Raw genomic sequence first — 23,259 nt, 5'->3', positions numbered from 1 at the left:
CCAGCCAACATATCATAAGGAGTTTTTTTTAAATGTGACAAAATGTCATTTTCACAACCATCATTTCCATCACTTTGTGTATTATGATAGAAAAGACATACGGTAATGGAAATGAAAATGTTGTATCAATACACTTCTCTAGATATGTGTCAGATTTTCAAAAAGTTTCCAGACCTAAGTGGACCGTGGTTTCACGAGAACGACCTTGATGCAGCCACTGTGATAAAAGTTTCTGCAGGTTTGAACTTTAAGGCACAATAATAGTGTTCTGAACAGAGTGCTCTGTCAGACTGACTTTTACTCTGCATGTTTCCCTCTGTGTTCTCATCTCTTCTAATTCAACAGTGTGAGATAACAGCTCTAATTTTAGTTTGACAGAAACATCTAATCCCGTCCCGCTCTGCACGGCTGCTCACACATAATTGTTTGGGAAGAATTAACACGTTCCATTTGTTAATCACTTGTTGCCTTGATTATTCTAATTAATTATTGCACAGAATTATTTATGAATGCAAATATTATTCTATTAATAATTAACTTTAACAAGATGAGGCACTGCTAATTGTATTCTCACAGCAGGAGGACATAAATTCATCGATTTATAAGCTGGGACGGGTGAGTTGTTATCATCAGAACTATAATTAGTAATACAAACAATAGATGAATCTAAAATCAGGAATGTATTCCTGTAATGAGGAGTTCAGCTCTTTTCTGTGTGTGAGTAAAAGACATGGACCCCAGACTGTTTTTAAATGTTCTGTTTCCTCCCTTTATTTATAAAAACTGTCATTTTTTTTGTAAATAAATTTCATTCAGGACACATTTTAAGGAAACAAAGTGTTTTCAGTTTCTACTCACAATTTTCAGACTAATAGTAACTTTAATATCTAGCTTTCTGTTAGTTTACCTGCCCAGGATTCTGATGCCCAATATGGTGTCTACGTCTTTCATATATTACAAACATCATCCAACATAAAGGTAAAGGCTCCACTGAAACAGCTACCATGTGACACAGTTAATGTGAGTTTGAAGGTGTGTTCACTGTTGTTACTCCAACATGGCCTCGTTCCCCAGTCCAAATCCTTTCGGGCCGAAGTTTTTGGCGTAGCAAACTGAGGAGAAAATAGAAAACAATGCTGATTTAATGATGAACATTTTCAAATCTGATCTGTGTGTGGTCTATACTGTGTTCTGCACTGCTATATTTTCATATTTATGACCATAATGTGCTATCAAAGTGCCTTCAGTGCAGTGTCAGATGGATCCTGTGGTATTGGATCCTATACAGTATATGTGTGTATTTTGGGATGTGTGTACCTTTACAGTACAGCTCTCCGTCCTTGTCTGTCACTGTGGTCGACTCCAGACTTTTACCACACAGGACGCAGCGGAAACAGGTTTTATGCCAGGGCTAAAGACACACAGAATAAGTGATGATAATAATAATAATACTACTACTACTACTAATAATAATAATAATAATAATAATAATAATAAATAAAAATAAAGCTAAGGTAAAACTTAGCTTGTCCCATTTGTCACAGAACAAACAGTCTAAAGGCTTATTTATGCTCAATGTCAGACAGGTATATGGTCGCGGATGGAGCCCTCTGTCCTTATGCTGCGTTCAAGGACAATTACAACAGAAAAGTTTGGGGGAGATTGTACAGGAATACACTTGTTAGATTGTTTATGTTATTGTGTGACTTTTGTGTTTAAAGGGCTAGTTCAGATTCACTAAAGTTACACTTTAGCACAAATGACAGATTGAGGCAGTGGCAAACCAGCACCTCCTGTGTTTAGCTAGGCAAAATTACTGTCTTTATCAATGGAGTCTGGCTTTGAAAAAACACACTGTAGATAAAGTGGCATGCAAAAGTTTGGGCACCCAAAATTTCTTAACTGTGAAGAGTTAAGTAAGTAGAAGATGAACTGATCTCCAAAAAGCATAAGGTTACAGATTAAACATGCTTTTCATTTTAGGCAAGATCAGTGAATTATTTTTGTTTTGCACAATTTTAGAGTGGAAAAAAAGGAAAGAAGCACCATGCAAAAGTTTGCTCAACTCTCACAACTTTTAATAGGGTCTTAGACTTTAATTAGCTTGTTAGGACTCTGGCTTGTTCACAGTCACCATTAGGAAAGGCCAGGTGATACAAAATTCAAAGCTTTATAAATATTCTGACTCCTGAAACCTTGTCCCAACAATCAGCAGCCATGAGCTCCTCTAAACAGCTGCCTAGCACTCTGAACACTAAAATAACCGATGCCCACAAAGCAGGAGAAGACTATAAGAAGATAGCAAAGTGTTTTCAGGGAGCTGTTTCCTCAGTCAGTAATGTCATTAAGAAATGGCAGTTAACAGGAACTGTGGAGGTCAAGATGAGGTCTGGAAGACTTAGAAAACTTTCTGAGAGAAAGGCAAATCAAAATTGCCTTTTGACTGCAAAAGACCTGCAGGAAGATTTATCAGACTCTGGAGTGGTGGTGCACTGCTCTACTGTGACACCTGTACAAATATGATCTTCATGGAAGAGTCATCAGAAGAAAACCTTTCCTGTGTCCTCACCACAAAATTCAGCATCAGAAGTTTGCAAAGGAACATCTGAACAAGCCTGATGCTTTTTGGAAACAAGTCCTGTGGACTGATGAAGTTAAAACAGAACTTTTTGGAATTGTTTTCAAAGTAACATGGGGTGAGTAATTGATATCTAAATGGTCATTTGTGGGGTGAAGTATTTACACAGATTGATTGCTTTTTAAGGTATTTCTAGTTTGTCCTTGTGCAAGTTTGGGGTCAGAATGTTTCTGTAATTGTTACTATATAAATAGGCTACGGTATTGGACCACAACCACCTGTCACATTGGCAGATCATCTTCTCATGCTGGCTGTTACTAATCCCTGTGCTCCTCCTCCAGATCCACCAGAGGTCCCTACCTGCCTCCTTGGCTCAGAGTTGGTGCAGCTGTCTGCAATCAGCACTCACCAGCCCTGCTCAATCAACTTATCAGCCTTTGGGAGTATATCACACTATTCTATGCTCCAGCCTCTATTTGACTGGTCTGACTCTACCTCAGTGTTCTTTCACGGTATTTCTTTCTTGGTTCTCTTTAGGTTATAGAGTGTTTGCTGTATTTTTGTATTACACCAGTTGTTTTGGCTCTAAGAAGCCCTCTGTAGTGTCACTTTGAGCAACACAAAAAACATTTCAAAAAAGCGTACTGTTTGAGAAGATTATTTAGAGTCATGAGGGCTGAGTTCTGACTGCTTTCAGCCTGCTGGGGCAACAGAAAAACAAGTAGATCCAACTTTACATTAAAGAAAATGTGTGGAAATAAAAACTACAATAAACAAAACTACATAAAAACATAAAGCCAGAGACTAAAAAGCCCCCTCAGGATCGTCCTTACCTTTCCTGCTCCCATCACCTTCTCTGCTGCGTAGACTGCTTTGGAGCAGCGAGGGCAGCGGTCTGAATATCCAAACTTGGGGGAAGATTTATGTTCACTTAACTTCGGGGAAGCTCTGTGGTCACTGGAGCCTGAAGGAGCTGGTCTTGATTTAGAGCTAGAAAAAATAGACTTTCTTACAAGTAGTTCCATTTTTGTGGGTTCTTTAAGACAGGTCTGTTTTCAATCTGCCAACAGCCAATATGCTATGTATTCACAATCTTTGAATATTCACAGCATCATGGGGCATTATTCACAGTGTTATAGACTTGTTTCTGCAGCTGTGTTGAGAAAGTAACTTCATACTGGAACTGCAGTTTGAAGGGCAATAATTAAAGGCTCAATTTACCCAAATCACCAATAATGAAGGGGTACTGCCAGACATTTTACAGGTGGATAGCATTAAGCATCCATACATAAAGCTTGATACCAATGGGAGTACATTTGTGTGTAATGGCCCTTTAATGAAAGCCCAGACTTATTAACTACAGTGTGAACACATACTCCACATTTGGCAGGCTTGAATATCCATGTTTAGGAGGGTCAGAGCTCAGAGCTCCGGCTCCTTGCCCGTATCCGTATCCTTTTGGCCCATATTTCTTGCCATAGCAGGACTTGCAGTAAATCTCAGACTCGTGCGCTGCAACCGTGGTGCTGTCCAACCCTTTTCTGCAGGTCACTGTGTGAAAGAAACACAAATATTTTACACATTTAAACCAGCTGTTGTCTGACAATGAGGTGGTTTCAGTTTGTCCAGACTGGGGGTTGTCATGGTGGAGTAACGGAGGTTAAATAAAGCTCCCACCTATGCTTGTTTTATCAGTCAACAGTGGCACTGATGTCTTGTTTCTATTTGTAGGAGGAGATGGGAGTGTGAGGTGAATGTTCGAGAAAAGATGAACACTTAGCAGATGGGTGAGCTAATCGCAGAGGCCTTTCAGAGCTCCCGCTGGAACAATCCAACAATCACACAGACTGACACCCAACCAGCTGGTGAGTGTTTGTTTGTGGAGAGAACAGTAAACCTATTTGAAATGTCTCTGGATTAGACTGCAGCTGCTGGTTATGGCCGGGGAACTTTGGCTGTATCACAAAGGGGCAGTTCAGGTCAGGATGCACGGACAAGCAGAAGGAGAGGAGGGGAAGCTACGATGTGGTCAGAGAGCGGCCATTCGATTAGGAAGACACATGAGAAAAGGGCATTTAATAGAGAAAAATGTAAGAGTGCTGAGAGAACATGGTCGATTAAAAAGGAAAAGAGCAGTAAGAGGAGGATGAAGAGCAGAAAGAGGAGAGGTGATTAGTGTGAAGAGAAAGAGAGGAAATAAAAAAGAGTGTGAGATGGATGCAAGAAAAAAGGGAAACGAAAGCAGACAAGAAAGAGAAAAAGGACGGAAGATGTGATACAGGATGCAATAAAGAAAAAAGAAGAGAAAAAATGAAACAAAATGAAGACAGGAAGTTAAAAAATAGACTGAAAAGGAAGCTAGTGAAAAAGAAATATTGAGAATTGAGCAAAAAAAGAAAGTAAAGAAAAAAGTTAAAAGAAGGTAAGAAGACATAAATAATGAAGGGGAAATAATAATACAAGAGGTAGGAATAAAATAAAACCACAAAATCAGAGTCTACAAAAGATAAAGAGCAAACAGACAGATGCTCCTGTGTTGTTTGGCTCAACTGTCGGGTCAGAGGCGGCCATCATCGTCAGCACCCAAACGTGTCAACAAGTCAATTGATAAGAGCAAATGAGGCACGCAGAAACACGGAAGGACAATGTTAAACAGCTCTGTGTTCTGCTGATCCACCATGACAGTGCGACTCTGAGAAAAAGGAACCAGTGTGCTCACTGCAGAGGAAACAGGTCTTGTGGAAGCTTCTCCCGTTACACTGGATCTCCTCTGCATGGTACACAGTCTTCTCACAGGCCCCACACTTGACACCTCCTCCCCAGTTTGGCATCTTAGAGACACACAAAATAACAAACTGGAACAGATTACTTATTTAGTTATTAGACAATGTACTGGTTACTGACTGTCAAAAATTACACCCATAATATTTTTTAAGTAATATTGTGTCATATTGATCACAGGCCCCTGAATTGGATCGAATCAAAATCCTATTGTGTCAGACTTTGTGATATCAGCAAAGTTATCCACAGGATCAATATAATATTGTGCCATCATGAAACTTGCAATTTAATCCCTTCACAATTACTCTGCAGATTAAATTCTCAGTTACTACTCAATGAATCATTTGATATAGTGAATGAAATGTGCCCATCATAATTCCCCAAAATGCAACGAGGCATCTTCAAACTGCTCGTGTTGTCTCACGAACAGGCCAAAACTCAAAGATAGTAAGTTAAAAATGAAATGCAAAAACAGCAAATGTTCATATTTGAGGAATACTTACTTAAAAATATATTTAAAAGATGAATCAAAAATCAAAATTGTTGGCAATAAATTAATTATTTCAGCTCTAGTCAAATGCAGTGTCTTAAAACAGTCAGAATACTCCTCTCTAATTATATGAAGATGAAGATTATAAATGAAGATGAGCTCGGACCTCCCAGCATGTTAATTATTTTTTTTCGTAAGTGATAATTTCGTTCAGTAAATGCAATATTTATTATGTTATTAAAGTATTCCATTAATTGTGTCAGCATTGCAAACAAGAAATCTGCACCAGCAGATCAGACATCCAATTCAGAGATTCCTAAGATTTTCTAGACAAAATAAAAGCCATAGTGTTTGCTGCTAGATGTGATACTAGACTGAAGTATGTAGGTAACACAGGAGTGAGAGTTAAACTTAAATCTAAATTGCCCCTCTATAAGTTTTGTTTTAAGTAGTTAAGGGATCAATAAATAAGCCCTTACACCTAACCGTGCCTGTGTGATGTCTTGTCCTGCTGTATTTTTTCAACACACAGTTTGTCAAAATGTGGTATCTACTGAAACACCAAGACCAGTCTACTCTTACACAGTGTTACTCCTATTTCCTCATCAGTTCGATCAATAGTGGTTTTCATCTCTCTTTGACTCTAACTTCAGCCTGGAGATGTGGCCGCGCTGCCCTGTCTGGCCTTCTGTCTGACATTCCACCTCCCTGCCCATATCAGAGGCTGCCCATCACCTCACAGGACTGGTATGTGATATTCTAGGAACAGAGGCTTTACTGAGACATCACACAGACAAAAGCCAAGCTGCCTCTCCATCAGACACCACTGGAACTGTCTGATTTACTTCAGACAAACCAGGAATGTCACACAGAATTAACTCCTCTTGTTTAGGTTTATGTCAAGTCTAATAAAGTCAATGTAATTCCACTTAATATAAGTATAGCCTGATCATAAATCAACCACATAATCCCTGTTTTACATATACTATACCACTCCACTACAAACAGGAAGCGTTACTACAGCAGAAACGAGTCCTTACCTTGAATCCAAGCCTGTGTGCTTCGGTCCTAGCGTGGCAGTGATCGCTCCCCGGACAGCTTAAATACCCTCCATCTCGCCATCATCACAGTCCAGCGGTGACGCTCCAATGAAACTATCCCCCTAAAATAACTTGTGACAAAGCAGACCCCTCTGACCCCTCATCACAGGCTGAAAGAGGTCTGAACATCAGCCACAAACATTTGTTCTGGACCCACAGACAGACAGACACAGGAAACTCTAACCATGACAGACCATAAACTGACAGCTGCATGCCGGGAGCCACCCAAATGGCATCTTAGGAGGATAGGATTATGGATTATGAACAGAAATGACGAGAACTCAAAGCGTGCAAATGACAACTGCACATCTGAATATGAACACAGTGTTGAGCTAGGCTAATGACGCACACACAGACACACCAGAAAGTACAATAGTTGACTAAGGTTCAGAGGTGAAGTTAATTCATAGTTATATTTGAGTTAATTCTACAGTTAACTATGTACACTGAACAAAAATATAAACGCAACACTTTTGTTTTTGCTCCCATTTTTCATGAGCTGAACTCAAAGATCTAAAACATTTTCTACATACACAAAAGACCATTTCCCTCAAATATTGTTCACAAATCTGTCTAAATCTGTGTTAGTGAGCACTTCTCCTTTGCCGCGATAATCCATCCCACCTCACAGGTGTGGCATATCAAGATGCTGATTAGACAGCATGATTATTGCACAGGTGTGCCTTAGGCTGGCCACAATAAAAGGCCACTCTAAAATGTTCAGTTTTATCACACAGCACAATGCCACAGATGTCGCAAGTTAGCGTGCAATTGGCATGCTGACTGCAGGAATGTCCACCAGAGCTGTTTCCTGTGAATTTAATGTTCATTTCTCTACCATAAGCCGTCTCCAAAGGTGTTTCAGACAATTTAGCAGTAAATCCAAACGGCCTCACAACCACAGACCATGTGTAACCACACCAGCCCAGGACCTCCACATCCAGCATGTTCACCTCCAAGATCGTCTGAGACCAGCCACCCGGACAGCTGCTGTAACAATCGGTTTGCATAACCAAAGAATTTCTGCACAAACTGTCAGAAACCGTCTCAGGGAAGCTCATCTGCATGCTCGTCGTCCTCATCGGGGTCTCGACCTGACTGCAGTTCGTCGTCGTACCTGACTTGAGTGGGCAAATGTTCACATTCGGCACGTTGGAGAGGTGTTCTCTTCACGGATGAATCCCAGTTTTCACTGTTCAGGGCAGATGGCAGACAGCGTGTGTGGCGTCGTTGAGCATGTTTGGGATGCTCTGGATCGGCGTATATGACAGCGTGTTCCAGTTCCTGCCAATATCCAGCAACTTCGCACAGCCATTGAAGAGGAGTGGACCAACATTCCACAGGCCACAATCAACAACCTGATCAACTCTATGCGAAGGAGATGTGTTGCACTGCATGAGGCAAATGGTGGTCACACCAGATACTGACTGGTTTTCTGACCCCCCCCCCCCCCCCCCCCAATAAAGCAAAACTGAACATTTTAGAGTGGCCTTTTATTGTGGCCAGCCTAAGGCACACCTGTGCAATAATCATGCTGTCTAATCAGCATCTTGATATGCCACACCTGTGAGGTGGGATGGATTATCTCGGCAAAGGAGAAGTGCTCACTAACACAGATTTAGACAGATTTGTGAACAGTATTTGTGAGAAATGGTCTTTTGTGTGTATAGAAAATGTTTTAGATCTTTGAGTTCAGCTCATAAAAAATGGGAGCAAAAACAAAAGTGTTGTGTTTTTGTTCAATGTACATATTTACATGTTTAAATACTTTCATCACTTTTAAAACAGTTACATTAAAATGTAAAAGCTACATATTTTCCTCACAATTACCTCAGTCTAAGTGCTCCTAGCTTTTGATTGGTTGGTTCTGTAACATTTAAGTCAGGAATCAAGTAAACTTTATAAGAAGGAAGGTCAGTGATAGCGTTCAAATTTAGCATTGTAGCCAGAGTTTGGAGGCCCTTCTATTGTAGTTAATGGAGCGAGAAGAGCAAATCAAACCATAAAATATCATATCTGTGCTGTTTCACCTTAAACTGAAAAATCCTTACACAATCCAAACACACTTTACATGATGTTTACTGACATTATATTTGATCTAAATGTGTGCATTTGTTTTCCTTGTTATACAGTGCTCCAGGTATGACGTTTTTCTGTAGGCCAATGCAGAAGTTATCAGTCTAGTTCCCTCATCAAAAAGCCTGTGGGATTTTTCCATTGGATTTTGGATTATTGCAGAAAATAAGCTCTGTGGCAAACAAATGTTTATGGTACTTGTTCAAAAATTTTCACAAATGAACACCACTTTCATGATTTTTGAAACCGCAATGCCATCGCCAGAAGTAAAAAGCTAACTTAAGGCTATAAATCAGTTGCATGACTTAACATTCCTACCACAAGGAGGCTGTAAAGCCGTGTGTGGCGATGTTCTGTAGTCTCATTTAGCCATTGTTAGAACCTACCTTTTTAAAGACACATAAAAGCTTCAAAATTCACAAGTGGGGTATTTACTGTCATATTTTATGTCGTAGAACAAAATGTGAAAGTCTCTTAAACTTGTGTTTAACACAGACGTAATTTCAAGCATCTGACCAAAAACCCATTGACTTGGAGACAAGGGAACCGGTGGTACCAATTTCTGCCAAAGTGCCAACTCATTGCTGGGCTTTAGGACTCACTGATGGAGCACTATGTTTTTCTTGAGGCCAACACAGAAGTTAGCTTCCCATTGGTTCCGCTGTCAAAAATCCAATGGGATTTTTCAATTGGATTTTGGATAGTTTGAGAAAATAAGCTCTGTGGCAAACAAATGTTTATGATACTTACATTTTGTTCAGCAAGATAATCACAAAGGAACACCACTTTTATGATTATTGAAGCCTGAATGCAATTGCCAGAAGTAAAAAGCTAACATTAGGCTATAAACGAACAAAACCACAGTTGCAGAGTTAACAACACTACCACAAAGAGGCTGTGAAGTCATGTTTGGCATGATGATGTTTTTAGCCACTTAGCAACCGTCTCTTTTAAGACACATAAAAGCTTCAAAATTCACACGTGGGGTATTTACTGATGCATTTTATGTTCAAATTTTGCTTTGGAACCAGAGTTAATGTGCATATTTGTTATCCTTGTTATTGGTCTCCAAACAGATCATGACTCTGTCCATTAGCTGCATATAACTCATCTCAAGTCCACTGGGTCCAGGATACCTTACCTACCTGCTGTTAGCGGGAAGTATTGTTGACTACATGTATTTGATTATCAATACTTAATCAGCTTTCAATTGCTTAATGGTAGTTAATTTAATAATACTGTCGTGGAGAGCTAATGTTAACTCTATAACATTTCCTAATATAATCAGGAGGTGAAACTAATTACCAAATTATTATAAATCTGGACCTTTATCACTACACAGTACTTGTTACTTTGTCAGTGAACTTAGTTAGCATTTGTACTTTGTTTAGCTAACGTTAGCCAGCAGATGCCATAAATTAATCAGTAGATAAAACCATAAATAGTAACATTAAGTAAGTTAATAATCATCATGATGGTGTAATAGAAACAGAGAGGTGTGTGGTGTTGGTGGGTGACAGCAATTGTTTCTCTAGCTTAATCGTTGTTAAGTTGTGTGTGTGTGTGTGTGCTAGCTAATAGGCTTAAGTTAGACAACTACCGTTAGCATGAATATAAACTGCTGAGGCAAATTGTAAGGCATTGTACAGTCAAGTCCTCGTTTGGCAGATATTTACCTAAAGGAGTTTCATTTTTTTTCTGTTGTCTTTAAATAAAGTGTGTTTTACAATGATAAAACTACCGTTAATTTAAATGGAATGTGGGATGTTTCTGGGCTATTTATGGTTAAACAAAAGGGATCTTACTCTTTAACAAAAAGGTCAATCTCTGTAGGGATTCTTTCAATAATGTTAGACACTCCGAAAAATATTCTGAACATGAAAGTGGCAAAAACAAGCACTTTTAGTGGATGTACACTGACTGTGTGAACAAAGCAACAGTTACATTGCAGCCTGTTTTGTTGCTACTGTCTGCAGGCCTCTTGCTCAATACTGGATTTCATCGTAATTTAGGTTTTGTACTGTTGGTTAGTCAAAACAAGATATTTGAAAATGTCACTGTGAGCCCTGGGAATCTGGGGTGAGTATTTTTTTTTTAAGTAATTTTCTTATTTCATAGACTAAACGATTTATAGTAAAAATAATAAACAGATTAATCTATAATGAAAATATTTAGTGGTAGCCGCCCCACTTGTCTTACTAAGTCCAATCTAATAGTTGTTCTAAAAGATGAGTCGCTGCAAACCAAACCACAGAACACCACATGATTTTCACAGAAAAATGTATTAAAATTTTGCATTTAGCAGGACATCTGGAACAAAGGTAATTTCCTTATAAATTAAATGTATCAAAATGTCTGATTAGTCCTATAATGACAAATATTCACATTTTCTGAATAAATCCATTTTCAATAGGGGTAACAGTTAACTTACATATGTGCAAAAGCCATATCATTGGGTTTAATTTAGAGAATTCAATAGTCAATCAGCAATATTTCCAATCAAATTTATCATGCAGTCAAAACATCCATCTGACTCAAGTGTGTTGCTCTTTTTTCTTTTGTTTTTTACTACTCTTGGTAATTCAAAGAAAGGACATTTGGTGTTCACATTACACACATTAGCAGAAATGACTAAAATAAACAAACAAAACCAATAAAATTCATTCTCCTCCATTAACTTATGCAAATTTAATCCTGGGAAAACAGTTTTTACCAGCATCACAATAAGCATGACAATAGTGTTCGTGAGTATCTGGTGAAGCTGGTTTGAAATCTGTCCACTGGGCCACAGCCGAAGTCTGCATGGCAGCTATTTTTAGAGACGGCTGTGATGAAAATGAAGGCAGTGAGGGTGCCGTGAAATGTTCAGAGGTTGTGAAAAATGTAAATTGCTAAACAGACAAAAAATAAAAAGACACCCACCCACCCACCCACAGTACGAACAAACACCCACACACACACACAATGTACACAGTCATCAGTGGGTTTCTTTCAGGGAATTCAAGTGTCCTCAGTGGCAACGTCCAGCTTCCTCTGAGGGATGTAAACAGTTTTGGTGCCCAGTTGTCCATTGGTGGTTACCATGGCAGCCAGAGGCGAGAGGGGTACCGGCGTGTGGAAGAAGCTGTGCTGGGGGAGTCCTGTCCCTTTGGGGGTGGTCATCAGAGGCTGGACAACAGACAATATTCAGTTAGTGTTTAATCTTAAAGGACGAGTTCAAACAAATCAAAAGCAACTTGTATTTCCCTCAAAAAATGTCTGTTAGTGAAGATAATCCACAGACCTCACTGTGAACAATTATATTGAAAATGAAGCTTAGTGAAAGTTCAGTCAGGAAGTCTCATTCATTCACAAATCCCTCCGCCCAATCTTCTGGCTTCTACTCCATCAGCTAACTATGGGTGATACTCTAAATTAATCCAACTGAGTTTAGCCATGATCTCCCTAAGCCAATCATATCGTTGCTGTCAAACATAAAACCATTTTCCTCTCTGCTGATGTCAGTTGTTAATTCAGGACGAACAGATGCAGCCCTCTTCCATCCCATTGACCTCCAGTGTTCAGCACATCCAGTGCCCAGTCCTGCTTCACATCCCATCATCCTTATCTTCATCAACATTCTTCACCTCCATCATCAGTGTCTAGACCTCACTGGGGGAATATTCCTAAACTAATCATGCCATCTTTTCCCCCCTAAATATACTATGTCACGATGGGGTCTAAAAGACAGTCACTATTCGTCTTTATTGAGTACCATGTTCACTCTAAATGAAATCTCTCCTGATTGAACTACTTTCCCCCAAAGCATCTCTTGTTGTGAAAGCTGCAGATGGCAGGGTCTGCGGTTTCCTGAAACAGATAACCCAAAACCTCAGTGCTTAAAACTGAAACTAGCTTCATGGCTAGACACGCTAAATACCTGTTTTTTTGGCTGTGGTTTGAGTGAACCGACCCTTTAAAAATAGCACAAGAAGCAGCTGTTTAGGTTTTCAGGCTAAATGTGAGAAACGGCAGAATTACTGATGTCTCCCACAAATTATTTGTGCATTTCCATAAGGTTGGGGCACCTAGGAGAGACAGATTTTATAAAAGGGTGAACAGTCCAAATCAAGTCTCTCGTACTATTACTTTGACTCAAAAGACATTACATTACTAGACATTACATTCTCAGACTTGACAAACCTCAGACAGAGCCATGGAAAAAGTTATACAAGTGTTTTCACAGGTTAAAAGTGCCCCTTTCATTTCAAATAGTAAAAAAAAAAGTTTTTTTTTACCTGTTGCAAACTAATCAGGGTCATTGGCTGCCCTGATACAGACTGCTGCAGAGGCACAGGTGACACAGGTTTGATGAAAACCATGCCTCTCTGATGCAGAGCCAGCGGGCTGGGAATTGTGTTGCCACACTCCGGAGTGTGGGGGGCAGCAAAAGCGTTTCCTGGGCTGGAGCCTGAGATCAGACCCAGGTTCTGCAGGGTGAAGTTGAGGATGGCAGGACTGGGGCTGTGGAGCCGGTGGGGCTGTTGGGTGGTGTGTGGCGAAGCGGCAGCAGCGGGTTTGTGAAGACGAAGGCTGGTGGGTGTAATCTCCTGGGCTAGGTCAGGTCTGGAACCTGTGGATGACAAAATGAAACCAGTAAAAATGTGTATAGGCCTTTAATCTAATTTACAGTTATTAGCACATTAATTTTGAGCTTTTAAAGAGTCATTACAGAAAAACTGAGACTAACTTATCAAAGGAAAAGCAAAAGAAAAGAATCATCGCCCATGCTTAAGGGATTAGGTGATTCAGAGATTATTTAAAATCAATTTTCTCCATTTTATTTCATTTTAAATTGAATATATTTGGGCTTTTGGACTGCTGGTTAGAAAAATCGATTGATCAACTGTAAAAGTAACATTTTATGACATTTAGTGACATCTTTACCTGCAGTTGGGGTTTGGTAGATGTTGTAAGTGGGAGTTGAGGCCTTGTTACTTTCTCTCCCCAAACCCTGAATTTCCTTTTCACTGACGAGGGACTGCTGGGAGATTGGGATCAGGTATCCGGCTGGTACTAAAGTCTGGAAGGGCAGACAAATAATTATCACACAAACTGCTGTGAATCGATGAACACGACATGAGGTATTAAAAGACTTTCTCTTGTTTACTGAGGCCTAGTAAGCATCTTATTCATGATTTACCTCGGCATGGAGTTGTCCTGGCGTGAGGGGTACGACTCTGACCGGTGTTAATCCCGCCTCGCTATCAGAATTTGCCGTCTTCTCCTCTTTGTCCAGGAGGTTCTCCAAGGTCTGTTCTAGTGTCGGATTGGCTGCAGCAGCTCCAGGGGTGTTAACAAACTCAGGATCCAGGTGGAGGGCGCGAGGTGAGGGCCGGCTTGAGAGCTGAGTGCCACGACGGGCTTTCAGACGGGCCTGCAGGATCTCACACAGTTTTGGAGAGGTGTCCTACAGGAGGCCAACAGGAGATGGTGGGAAATACTCTTTGTTAGAAATACATAACACCGTAGGAAAGATTTTAAAATTATTACATTTTAAACATCAGTTTTATTGATTAAAAACCACATGCTCTTTGACGTTTCTAACATGGAGGAATTTGCAAAAGACTAGCCACTTGCAGCTTAACTTGAATCAGTCAGAATGTATGTGTTTTTTTTAGTGTTTTACCTTGAAGTTGGGGTCTGTCCTCTTGGCTTTGGAGGGGCTGCTCTCCAAAGCTGAATCCGAACGCAGCCGCTTTAGCGTCAAGGGGCTGATGTCTGACGCCCTGATGGTCTGCAGGTTCTTGGCTGCATACTGGCCTGTCGGGCTCTGCCCGGTCTTATCCTCAAAGGTCATAGATCGTACAGCAAGGCTGGTCGGCTGCGGCCTGGCCAGAGGGTTCGGCCTGGGGGAGGAAGGGCGCAAATACACAGCGTAGGGCCCGCTCCCCCGCTGCTGAGGTAACAGGACGGGGATCAGGGGTGAACACTGTGTGGGGATGTAGGCAACAGAGCCCGCAGGCAGGGATGCCAGCGGTGTGTGGGGGGTGAGGTGGACAGTAGTGTTGACTCTAGTCTCCTGGGTCGGAGTCAGTAACGGTGCCTGAGGCGGTTCCATTGAAACAGAGGAGGTTGGCTCGAGCCTCACAGCAGCAGGCTTTGGATCCTCAGCTGTGGTCCTGGAACAGAAGCGGGACTCTCATTTAACACCCTATAGCTCTATAATGATTATTTTATAGAACCTAAAATGAGGAGCTGAACCTTGTAAAAATGCACCAGATTAAATTAAAGAACCCCAGACAGTTTAGGTTAAATAACAGCTGAAATGGAACTAAACTTACGATGACTTTTGGTCAAGCTCAATCTTACAGATAGCAGCAAGTCGAGCCATTTTGTTTGGGAAGTCTGTGTTTGACGAATCACCTGAAGACAAAACAGGAACAGATTGTGTCATTAACATACACCACAATAAATAATAAATCTTTTAGTTTAATAGTTAACAGTATCTATACTTACTGGGGGAACTCTTCACGGGACTGCTCGGGGCAGAATTGATCTTTCGACGGTCCTCCTGAATGCTCTTAGCTAGCTTTATGAGGGAGGGGTGCCGGGTGAAGCTGCGTTTGCCACCAGGGGATGAAAATAGGTTTTTGGCACAGTTGTTTACAGACGCACGGGACTCCAGTACACATTTCTTCTTGGGGGGTAATTCGGATGCAGTGTTTTCCAAGTCTGAAACGAGAGATTAATGTTTAATCTGTGAAACTAATAGATACTAATTTAACATAACATCAGCAGCACTGGCAATCAGTGCTCAAAGGAAACTGAAAATCCTAAAATATATTTCAATTTACACCACAGTCCTACATAAAAGATGAATATCAATGTGATGCTAGGCACGAAATTCTCTCTAACTGTGGACCAGAATATGTATATTAAGTAAATGTTAAAAGATGTCTGGTGATACCTTTGACTTGTGGGAATTCATCGGGGCCAACCCATTCAAAGGCTGGTTTCCTCCCCCTCTCTTCCGTTACGTGGACTTTCTCGATGAGCTTCAGGCTCCGCAGCACATTGGCGATATCATACAGCCGGCGCACTTTGGCTGCAAACACATAAAACAAACAGCAAGATTATCTCCTGCCAATACAGAGACACAGAGTGTATTTACACATGACACAGCACTGGCATCTAAAACTTGTACATGCAGCTGTACAAAGTGAGAGTGTACAATGACTATTTAAATTCATTGCACTAGATGCCAGTACTGAAAATGGCAGGCTCTGTACTTACTCTTAAACTTGTTCTTGTCCTGATCTGCGACCTGGTCCTCTCCGATCAGGATCTTGGCGGCCACATCCAGACTGACCACACGAGGATTAGACACCAGGAAGAGCATGACAAACTTCTGGCTCATCACCCGTAGAGATTTGTCCTTCCGACTGTTCACAGAGGCTGAACAGGACAAACAGGAAGTTAAAAAACATAATTCACAAGGATATTTAATACCTATATAAACACAAGAATAACCAAAATGCCAGCGATTTTGAATGCTGAGATAAATGCAATCTGATACCCACTTATAAATAAAAAGTTTGAGGAATCTGCCCTGAAATATGACACACCGCACTTCAGCTTCTCACCTGCTTTGAACTCTACTCCTGGAAGCTCCACAAAGAAGAGCTCCTTCTGTCCCTGCTCCCCGCTCTCCAGTTCCACCACCTCCTCGTTCTCCTTCTCCTCCCCATCAAAGTCAAACTCCTTGTCCAGGAGGCGCTGCCGGATGTGCAACATCTGCTGGCCGTACCTATGCTCCTCGCCCACCTGCTTCAAAATGGCTAGCGTCTGAGCCAGTTTGGTCCGGCCGTGCCATGTGTAGCGGTTCTTGGCCGAACGGCTCACCATGTGCAGGCTCTCCAGCACGTTCATGATGTCGTAGATGCGCCTACGTTCTACACCTGTGCAGGTGAAAAGAGCACACATTAAGGGAAAAGGCTCAAATTAATAAATGAACCGGTATTACGAAAAGCAACAGAAACTGATCACAGATATTCAAACAGCTTGCAGGGAAAAACTTAATTTAAACCAGCTACTACTGTGATTTAAATGTGTGATTTTGCCATAAACTCAAATTTACGATCAATGTGGCAAACAGTTGAAAATCAGCTTTGATGGAGAGGTGTTTATTTTCCTCCTAAACTGAAATCACTGATGAATTTAGATATGATACAATGTAATGTATGTCAACATATGATACACATATGATTTCTGTTATTATCATTATTGTAGTTATTATGGTATTATCATGATGATGATTATCATTAAATACAATGAAAATACACCGTTATTTGTAAATGTTTGAGCTCCAGTAACCTCTAAACAAAATTTACAGATTACAAAAAAATGAAAGCAATCATCACGGGGCATTGGTGGCTTAGTGGTAGAGCAGGCGCCCCATGTACAAGGCTGTTGGCGCAGCGGCCCAGGTTCGACTCCAGCCTGTGGCCCTTTGCTGTATGTCACTCCCTCTCTCTCTCCCCCTTTCATACTTGTCTGTCCTATCGATTAAAGGCTTAAAAATGCCCCAAAAAATATCTTAAAAAAATGAAAGCAATCATCAGCTGCTGCCAAAATGCCTGCCATTAAATGCAACCTTAATACATGGATATTGTATATTTGATTTTGTTGAGATGACTACAAGCAGTTGATAGAGAAGACATACTGAGTTCAGTGGCCACATCATCCAGGCAGATGTCATTATTGAGGGCAGGGTTTGGGTAATCTGGGTAGCGGGCAAGGAACTTATGACAGAGCAAACCCAGACTCTTGTCTTTCCTGCTGATCATTTTCTCTGACTCGTCTCCATTTTCACTGTCCTGCAGGAAGAGATAAATGAATAAGAAATGCCATCCTTTTAACACCTTGTGTTTGCAGAGAGTTTCTCTCATGTGTTAATGCAAGGGTTTTCTTTGTACCTGTGAAGGGTCAAGACCGTCCCGCCCGTCGTTGTCCATGCACAGCTCCTTCTCTCGGTTCCTGATATCAGGACTAGCAGCACTGATGAGCATTTTAAGGTTGGAAGTCGGCGTCCAGGGATCAACAGAACATGCTTCCCTTCCTTTTTTAGGCGTAGTGAGGGGACCCATGGTCAGATGGTTCTCCAGTGAGACTGCACACTGACTGGATAACTTCTTTGGAGTATTTACAGGAAACTGGGGTGCTACAAAGCCATCATCCTGGGAGAAAACAATAAGTAATAATTTAGATACAAGCCCATCTGTTCTTATAAAGTATATTGGAGTATATAAAAACTGAAGTGAACAAGTTACAGAAACATTTAGATTCCTTTGTTCTTACTGACCTTTGAATCAGAGTTCTGGGTCAGGTTTTGGGATTCAAGCACTGTACTGGACATTTTCCACCTTAGCATAAGAATTAGCTAACGTTTGCTAGGCATTAATATAATTATAGATAAAACATTTATTTGCTCCTAACAAGGTAAAAAAAAAGCAGTAGTTAAGATATGCTAGCTAATATTTGTCCTTAACAACCTTTAATCTTTCCCAAAGAGATTTTCAAGAACGTTACCTTATTGTAGTTTATCCACCGTGTTATTCATCTATATTTTAACCTACTTGCTCAGTATTTTAACACTACTGCTTTTAAAATTATTACATATTTTCGGAGCATCCTTACCGCTTTTTCAGTGAACACATTTATCGGAACCCCGACATTTTTAAAACAGCGTAATAACAATGTGCCAAAGTACGTAACGGTTATTAAATTTGAGTATTTAATTAATTTTCTGTTAAGATTTACAATAAAATCAGTTTAAATCTAATCAAAACACCAGACTAGTATTGGCGGTAACTGACTGACGTGCCCTCCATCGAATCACGGGGCCCAACGGACGCAGCGGCACCGCCCCTTTTCGTTGGAAACAGCCAATAGGAGCGCGGCGCGAGGCAGCGCACAGGAAGTGGAAACTAGCGTCCCGCGCAGGTAAACTGCTTTTTGAAATCCTTGGCGCGGAACGTCTTTACGGTAACAGCGGCGGCTCGCTTTAAACTTTAATACATTTGTAACAATGTCTGAATCATCACTACGAGCAGGACGTTACATTTATATGGTGACTAATTTAAAAAAGCGTAGAGTTCACGCCCCAGAGATAATGTTTGTGTCACGTAACCGGCAGCGAGCGCCCGCCGTCTGGTAAAGTTTGTCTTATTAACCGTTAACAACACAAGCAAAACCGGATTATCAAGAAACTTCCTAACGTTAGCTCGACTGTTTTGTCTTAAAAGACACAAAAGCGGCGTTAACTAACGTTACATTACATGTCCAGTATGTGGGGACGTTTATAGCGAGGAGGCGGTAACCCGGCGACACCGAAACCAAAGCTTAACGTTAGTTAAATCAAACATCTCGATCCTTTTAAAACAAAAACATCCCTATATTAGCGAGATAAAACGCACATTACATGCAGACTTACCCAAATCCGTGAAACAAGCCCTCCTTAGAGGAAAGGTCCCATCTTCAGGAACGTGTTGTGGATACCAGCTCTGTTAAATCTCCGAGCACTAAATGTGGACTTAAACTCAACACCGCACGTTTCCAGCCAATTACTGAAACGCAGAAAACAGCCAAACGTGGAAAAAGTACAAATTGTGCGCGGCTCTGCGTTTTCTTGTTTCCCTCCCTTGCTCGTAAGGAGTGGCCTCTTGGTCAACTTTACTACAGATGTGAAAAGTTTGCCCAATTATGTGTGTGACCAGCAGCATTTGGCCCGCCCTTTGCGAGCATGCGCGCTCACGTCAACAAGCCCATCACTGGGAAGAGGCGGGCTCAGATCAGATACTGTACGTCAGGGTGTCCCAGTCATTTTGAATGAAGGCCAGATTACATAATGTGGAAATACATGGCGGCAAGATGCTTTTAGCTTCATTAAAAATGTCCTATATAAATGAGTCAAACCCAACTGTTTATTCAGTCAGTGATAAAGTATTTAACTTTCCTCTGCTCCTGAAAGCAGCAGCACTCACTGTTGACTTTATACTTCTTTGCTGCTACTTAGCAGGAAATGTCTGCCCTTTAGGTAATCACAAGTTTGCCACTTTAGTGTTTATGGAAACACATTAGTTCCACCTGCCTAGTTCCTACTTGCTGCGTGTCTGCAAATTGTATGTAACTGTAAGCCCAATATCACAAATCACAATTTGCCCCAGCATACGACACACTTCTGTCTTGGACCCTCACAGCAGAAAAGGAAAAACTTCCCCAATAAAACCCTTTAACAGAGAAAACTTTGGACATTCCTTCTGTGCATATAGCCCCCCATCTCTAGTCTAGATTGTCATTATGATTAATTTAATTTGAAACGAAAATGATAACACATATCCTACAGTTGTCCTCTACAGGCTTCTCGTGTGTAAATGTAATCAATGTTTTGTAATCACCCTTCCCCTCTTGGTCCAGCAGGGGTCATGGCTGGATGAACTTTTATGAGGGTCCTGAGCAAATATTTGCTGTTGGGCCCCTATTGACCAACCCCCCACCTCCTGCCCTCATATAAACTTCCCATTTGGTGGTCTCCAAAACCTGTACAGCACATGCCCCTTATGATGGCCTGAATCAAACTGCTTATCATGTGTAGTGTACCAACAGCTTCATAAACAATACACCTAATAAGCTCATATTTAATATGGCTTCTGGAATTAAATGGAAAAGACTCTGTACTCTCTCTGCCAACACTTAAAAGCTCTGCATGATTAAATTATGGTTTACCACAGCATCTCCACTAGATGTTGCGTTTTGATTTTCAGCCAATAGAGATGTAATGCTTAGACCATAAATTTACCTGCCCTTGTTGCTACGTAACAACATGCTGGCACATCCAAATGTAAGTGGCTACAGAGAACACAGCAGACGACACATGGCGGAGACCGACCAGGGTTCATAAGCTGGAGGAACACTTCCTGGCTTAATGTTTTCTCTGTAGTTTATGGTAATTTCATTGAACACAACTTTATCTTGGAATATGTACCATGCGAGCACAGCACTAAAATAGCCTAATAAAGGTTTTAAAACTAGATTTTGACTTGAAGAATTTTTTAACTTATTGAAAGGATAGCCCCTTAAGGTGCAGCATCTCATTGTCAAGGAGGTCCAGGAAGGCCACAAGATATGCAAATTTAGGATCCTTCTTACTATTATTTATTTATTTGTTTTTGCTTTTTTAAGGTTCACTTAACATATGTAGAGATAAAAAAAGATAAGGTAAAATGGAAAAAAGAAAATGCATAAATACATACATAAAACATAAACAAAAGCACTGGCAATATCAGGAAATAAGTGACAATAATATAATGATAATAAATCTTAAAATCCTTCACAAGATATTTCCATTTAACATTGGTTAGGTTATCTGTTAACCAGTTCCTTGTAATTAGTATTATCATTGCTACCCCAATTATTGAAAACAAGTGAGAATCTCTCTCATAGATCTGTTCTGGTATTTTCCCACGTAACAGGACTAGTGGGTTTTTATTTAAAGAAATGCTGAAGATATTGGACAACTCTCCAGTAGATTTTTCCCAGAAGCCACTTATCAGTTTACAAGACCAAAATATGTGATTGTGGTTTTATCAGCCATGTAACAGATGCTTGGAAAAAAAAAGTCTCTTGCTCTTCAGGTCAACACAGCTGTGAGTCATGCGTCATGTTTACATGCACAAATGTACGCTATAACCAGATTATAAAGTAAATATAATATAAACCAAATGAACATACTGTTTGATTAAAGCCATTGCATGGTTTGCGGTATACATAATGTAATTATTGGGTCATTTCTGCAAGGGTGATTAGCTGCTTACAGGAAACATTTTAGAGTGAAGCTGTATTTACTGGAAAATGAAAGAGGCAGTAGACTGAAACTGATACATGAAGTTTCTGATCATTATTTTCTGTCAACTAATTGTTTTTCAGCTCTAATTTAAGCCCTGAGGCCTTGATTTACATCCTGCCACTGTGATGTTTGTGCAGAAAAATACTGCCTCCCATTAAACACCACATCAAATCAGACCGGGCCTTTACATGTGAAAAAAAAAATCTAATTAAATTATCCAATTAAATACATTTTTAAACAATTGAACACAAATGAATCAGGGCATGTTGAGGCTTAATGTAATCTCAGTGAGAATTAGATCACCAGTTATGTAGGACCATCGTCATCTGATGTGGATAATCTGATTTTAATTGATTTGTTAGTGCCTGACCTTCAGTGTTCATCTGCAGCAGCTCCACATCTCTTCACTGACGTGTCTCTGTTTGGGCGCTAGGTGGCGGTTCAGCCTTCCGTACCGGGAGTCGCCATGGAAACCGATGGGCGCCTTCAAGGATGTTGGGAGAGAAGAGCGGAGCTTGAAGCACCAAGTGACGTAATGTTACGGATGTGAGAGAAGCGAGTGGGACCCTGATGCTGCCTTCAAATGCTCCTCGTAAATTAGACGAAGCACTCCAACTGGCTGAGCACAGCGATTCACAGGGTTTTGATTAGGCTACTTAAAAATGGAGCCAGTCTGACTGCAAAATGATATTAGAAAGAAATTGTCAATGCATAAGTATTGTAAGCACATCTGCCTTGGGCTGAGGAATATATATGTTGGTTTATAAAAATCTGTTTTGCATAAGAGGCAAGCATGTATAGGTGTAGCAAGCTGGAGAATTATACACAGTTGAAGGAGGTTTTTATATTTTGTGATGCTTTATAGCAGTGGTTTTCAATTTTATTTTCAAAATCTTAAAGCACATCTGTATTTACATCTGTGCACAACAGCTTTTATGACATGTGTTATCATTCTTATTATGACATAAGACAATAGAAATAATAAAAAATTAGACAGGTAGCTCTCACTGGTGCTTTGTTGTAACTTGCTCTGTACAATAAAATGATCAATTGTCCCACTCAAGGCTTTCTCCTTTTATTTGTTATCATCCCTCACACTGGCTGACAATCAGGGCATTTGATGTGTCTCACATTTACAGTTTCCACACAGCAACAAATAAGTCCCTGTGAAGATCTTTTAAATTAAATCACATCAAATTACATTGTTTTAGCCAGCATTTACATCTTTACTGGGATATGGGTGCGCACAACATACTGATACAATCTTAAAAATTCATTCCTAACTTTTTGTATAGGCTTTATAGGCACTGCTTTATAGCTCTGCTGCAGAGAGGAGAGATCATGCACG

The 23,259-nt window shown here is 40.5% G+C and overlaps 2 protein-coding genes and 1 long non-coding RNA gene across 4 annotated transcripts; 1 reads left to right on the top strand and 2 right to left on the bottom strand.

Annotated features, from left to right (window-relative positions):
• Window positions 1–745: 745 nt before the first annotated feature.
• csrp3 (cysteine and glycine-rich protein 3 (cardiac LIM protein)) lies at window positions 746–7,026 on the bottom strand. Of its 2 annotated transcripts, none has more exons than XM_033631008.2 (6): window positions 6,890–7,026; window positions 5,298–5,409; window positions 3,955–4,129; window positions 3,412–3,568; window positions 1,318–1,411; window positions 746–1,112 (listed from the first exon to the last, which is right to left on the bottom strand). In XM_033631008.2, the coding sequence occupies exons 2-6, from the start codon at window positions 5,407–5,409 to the stop codon at window positions 1,048–1,050; spliced, it is 603 nt and encodes a 200-aa protein (XP_033486899.2). In that variant the 5' UTR covers window positions 6,890–7,026; the 3' UTR covers window positions 746–1,047. The 2 variants fall into 2 exon arrangements, with proteins under 2 accessions (XP_033486899.2, XP_033486908.2); XM_033631017.2 differs by having other exon boundaries at window positions 5,298–5,433; window positions 6,890–6,966.
• On the top strand, window positions 3,002–22,578 carry LOC144466529 (uncharacterized). The gene is made up of 4 exons (XR_013493132.1): window positions 3,002–3,090; window positions 4,310–4,443; window positions 6,503–6,596; window positions 22,345–22,578. It is a non-coding gene; the product is annotated as an uncharacterized LOC144466529 (long non-coding RNA).
• On the bottom strand, window positions 11,955–19,767 carry e2f8 (E2F transcription factor 8). Its single transcript, XM_033630995.2, has 13 exons — window positions 19,500–19,767; window positions 17,983–18,243; window positions 17,730–17,883; window positions 16,651–16,965; window positions 16,301–16,462; window positions 15,975–16,112; window positions 15,524–15,739; window positions 15,349–15,430; window positions 14,694–15,186; window positions 14,208–14,474; window positions 13,952–14,087; window positions 13,303–13,637; window positions 11,955–12,193 (listed from the first exon to the last, which is right to left on the bottom strand). Exons 2-13 carry the CDS (start codon window positions 18,151–18,153, stop codon window positions 12,026–12,028), a joined length of 2,637 nt encoding a protein of 878 aa, XP_033486886.2. The 5' UTR covers window positions 18,154–18,243; window positions 19,500–19,767; the 3' UTR covers window positions 11,955–12,025.
• Window positions 22,579–23,259: the final 681 nt, after the last annotated feature.

The sequence above is a fragment of the Epinephelus lanceolatus genome, chromosome 2, assembly GCF_041903045.1.
Source record: "Epinephelus lanceolatus isolate andai-2023 chromosome 2, ASM4190304v1, whole genome shotgun sequence".
NCBI classification, from domain to species: domain Eukaryota; kingdom Metazoa; phylum Chordata; class Actinopteri; order Perciformes; family Serranidae; genus Epinephelus; species Epinephelus lanceolatus.
Note: the sequence above shows the minus strand (reverse complement) of the source record. Positions and strands in the feature narration are given on the sequence as shown.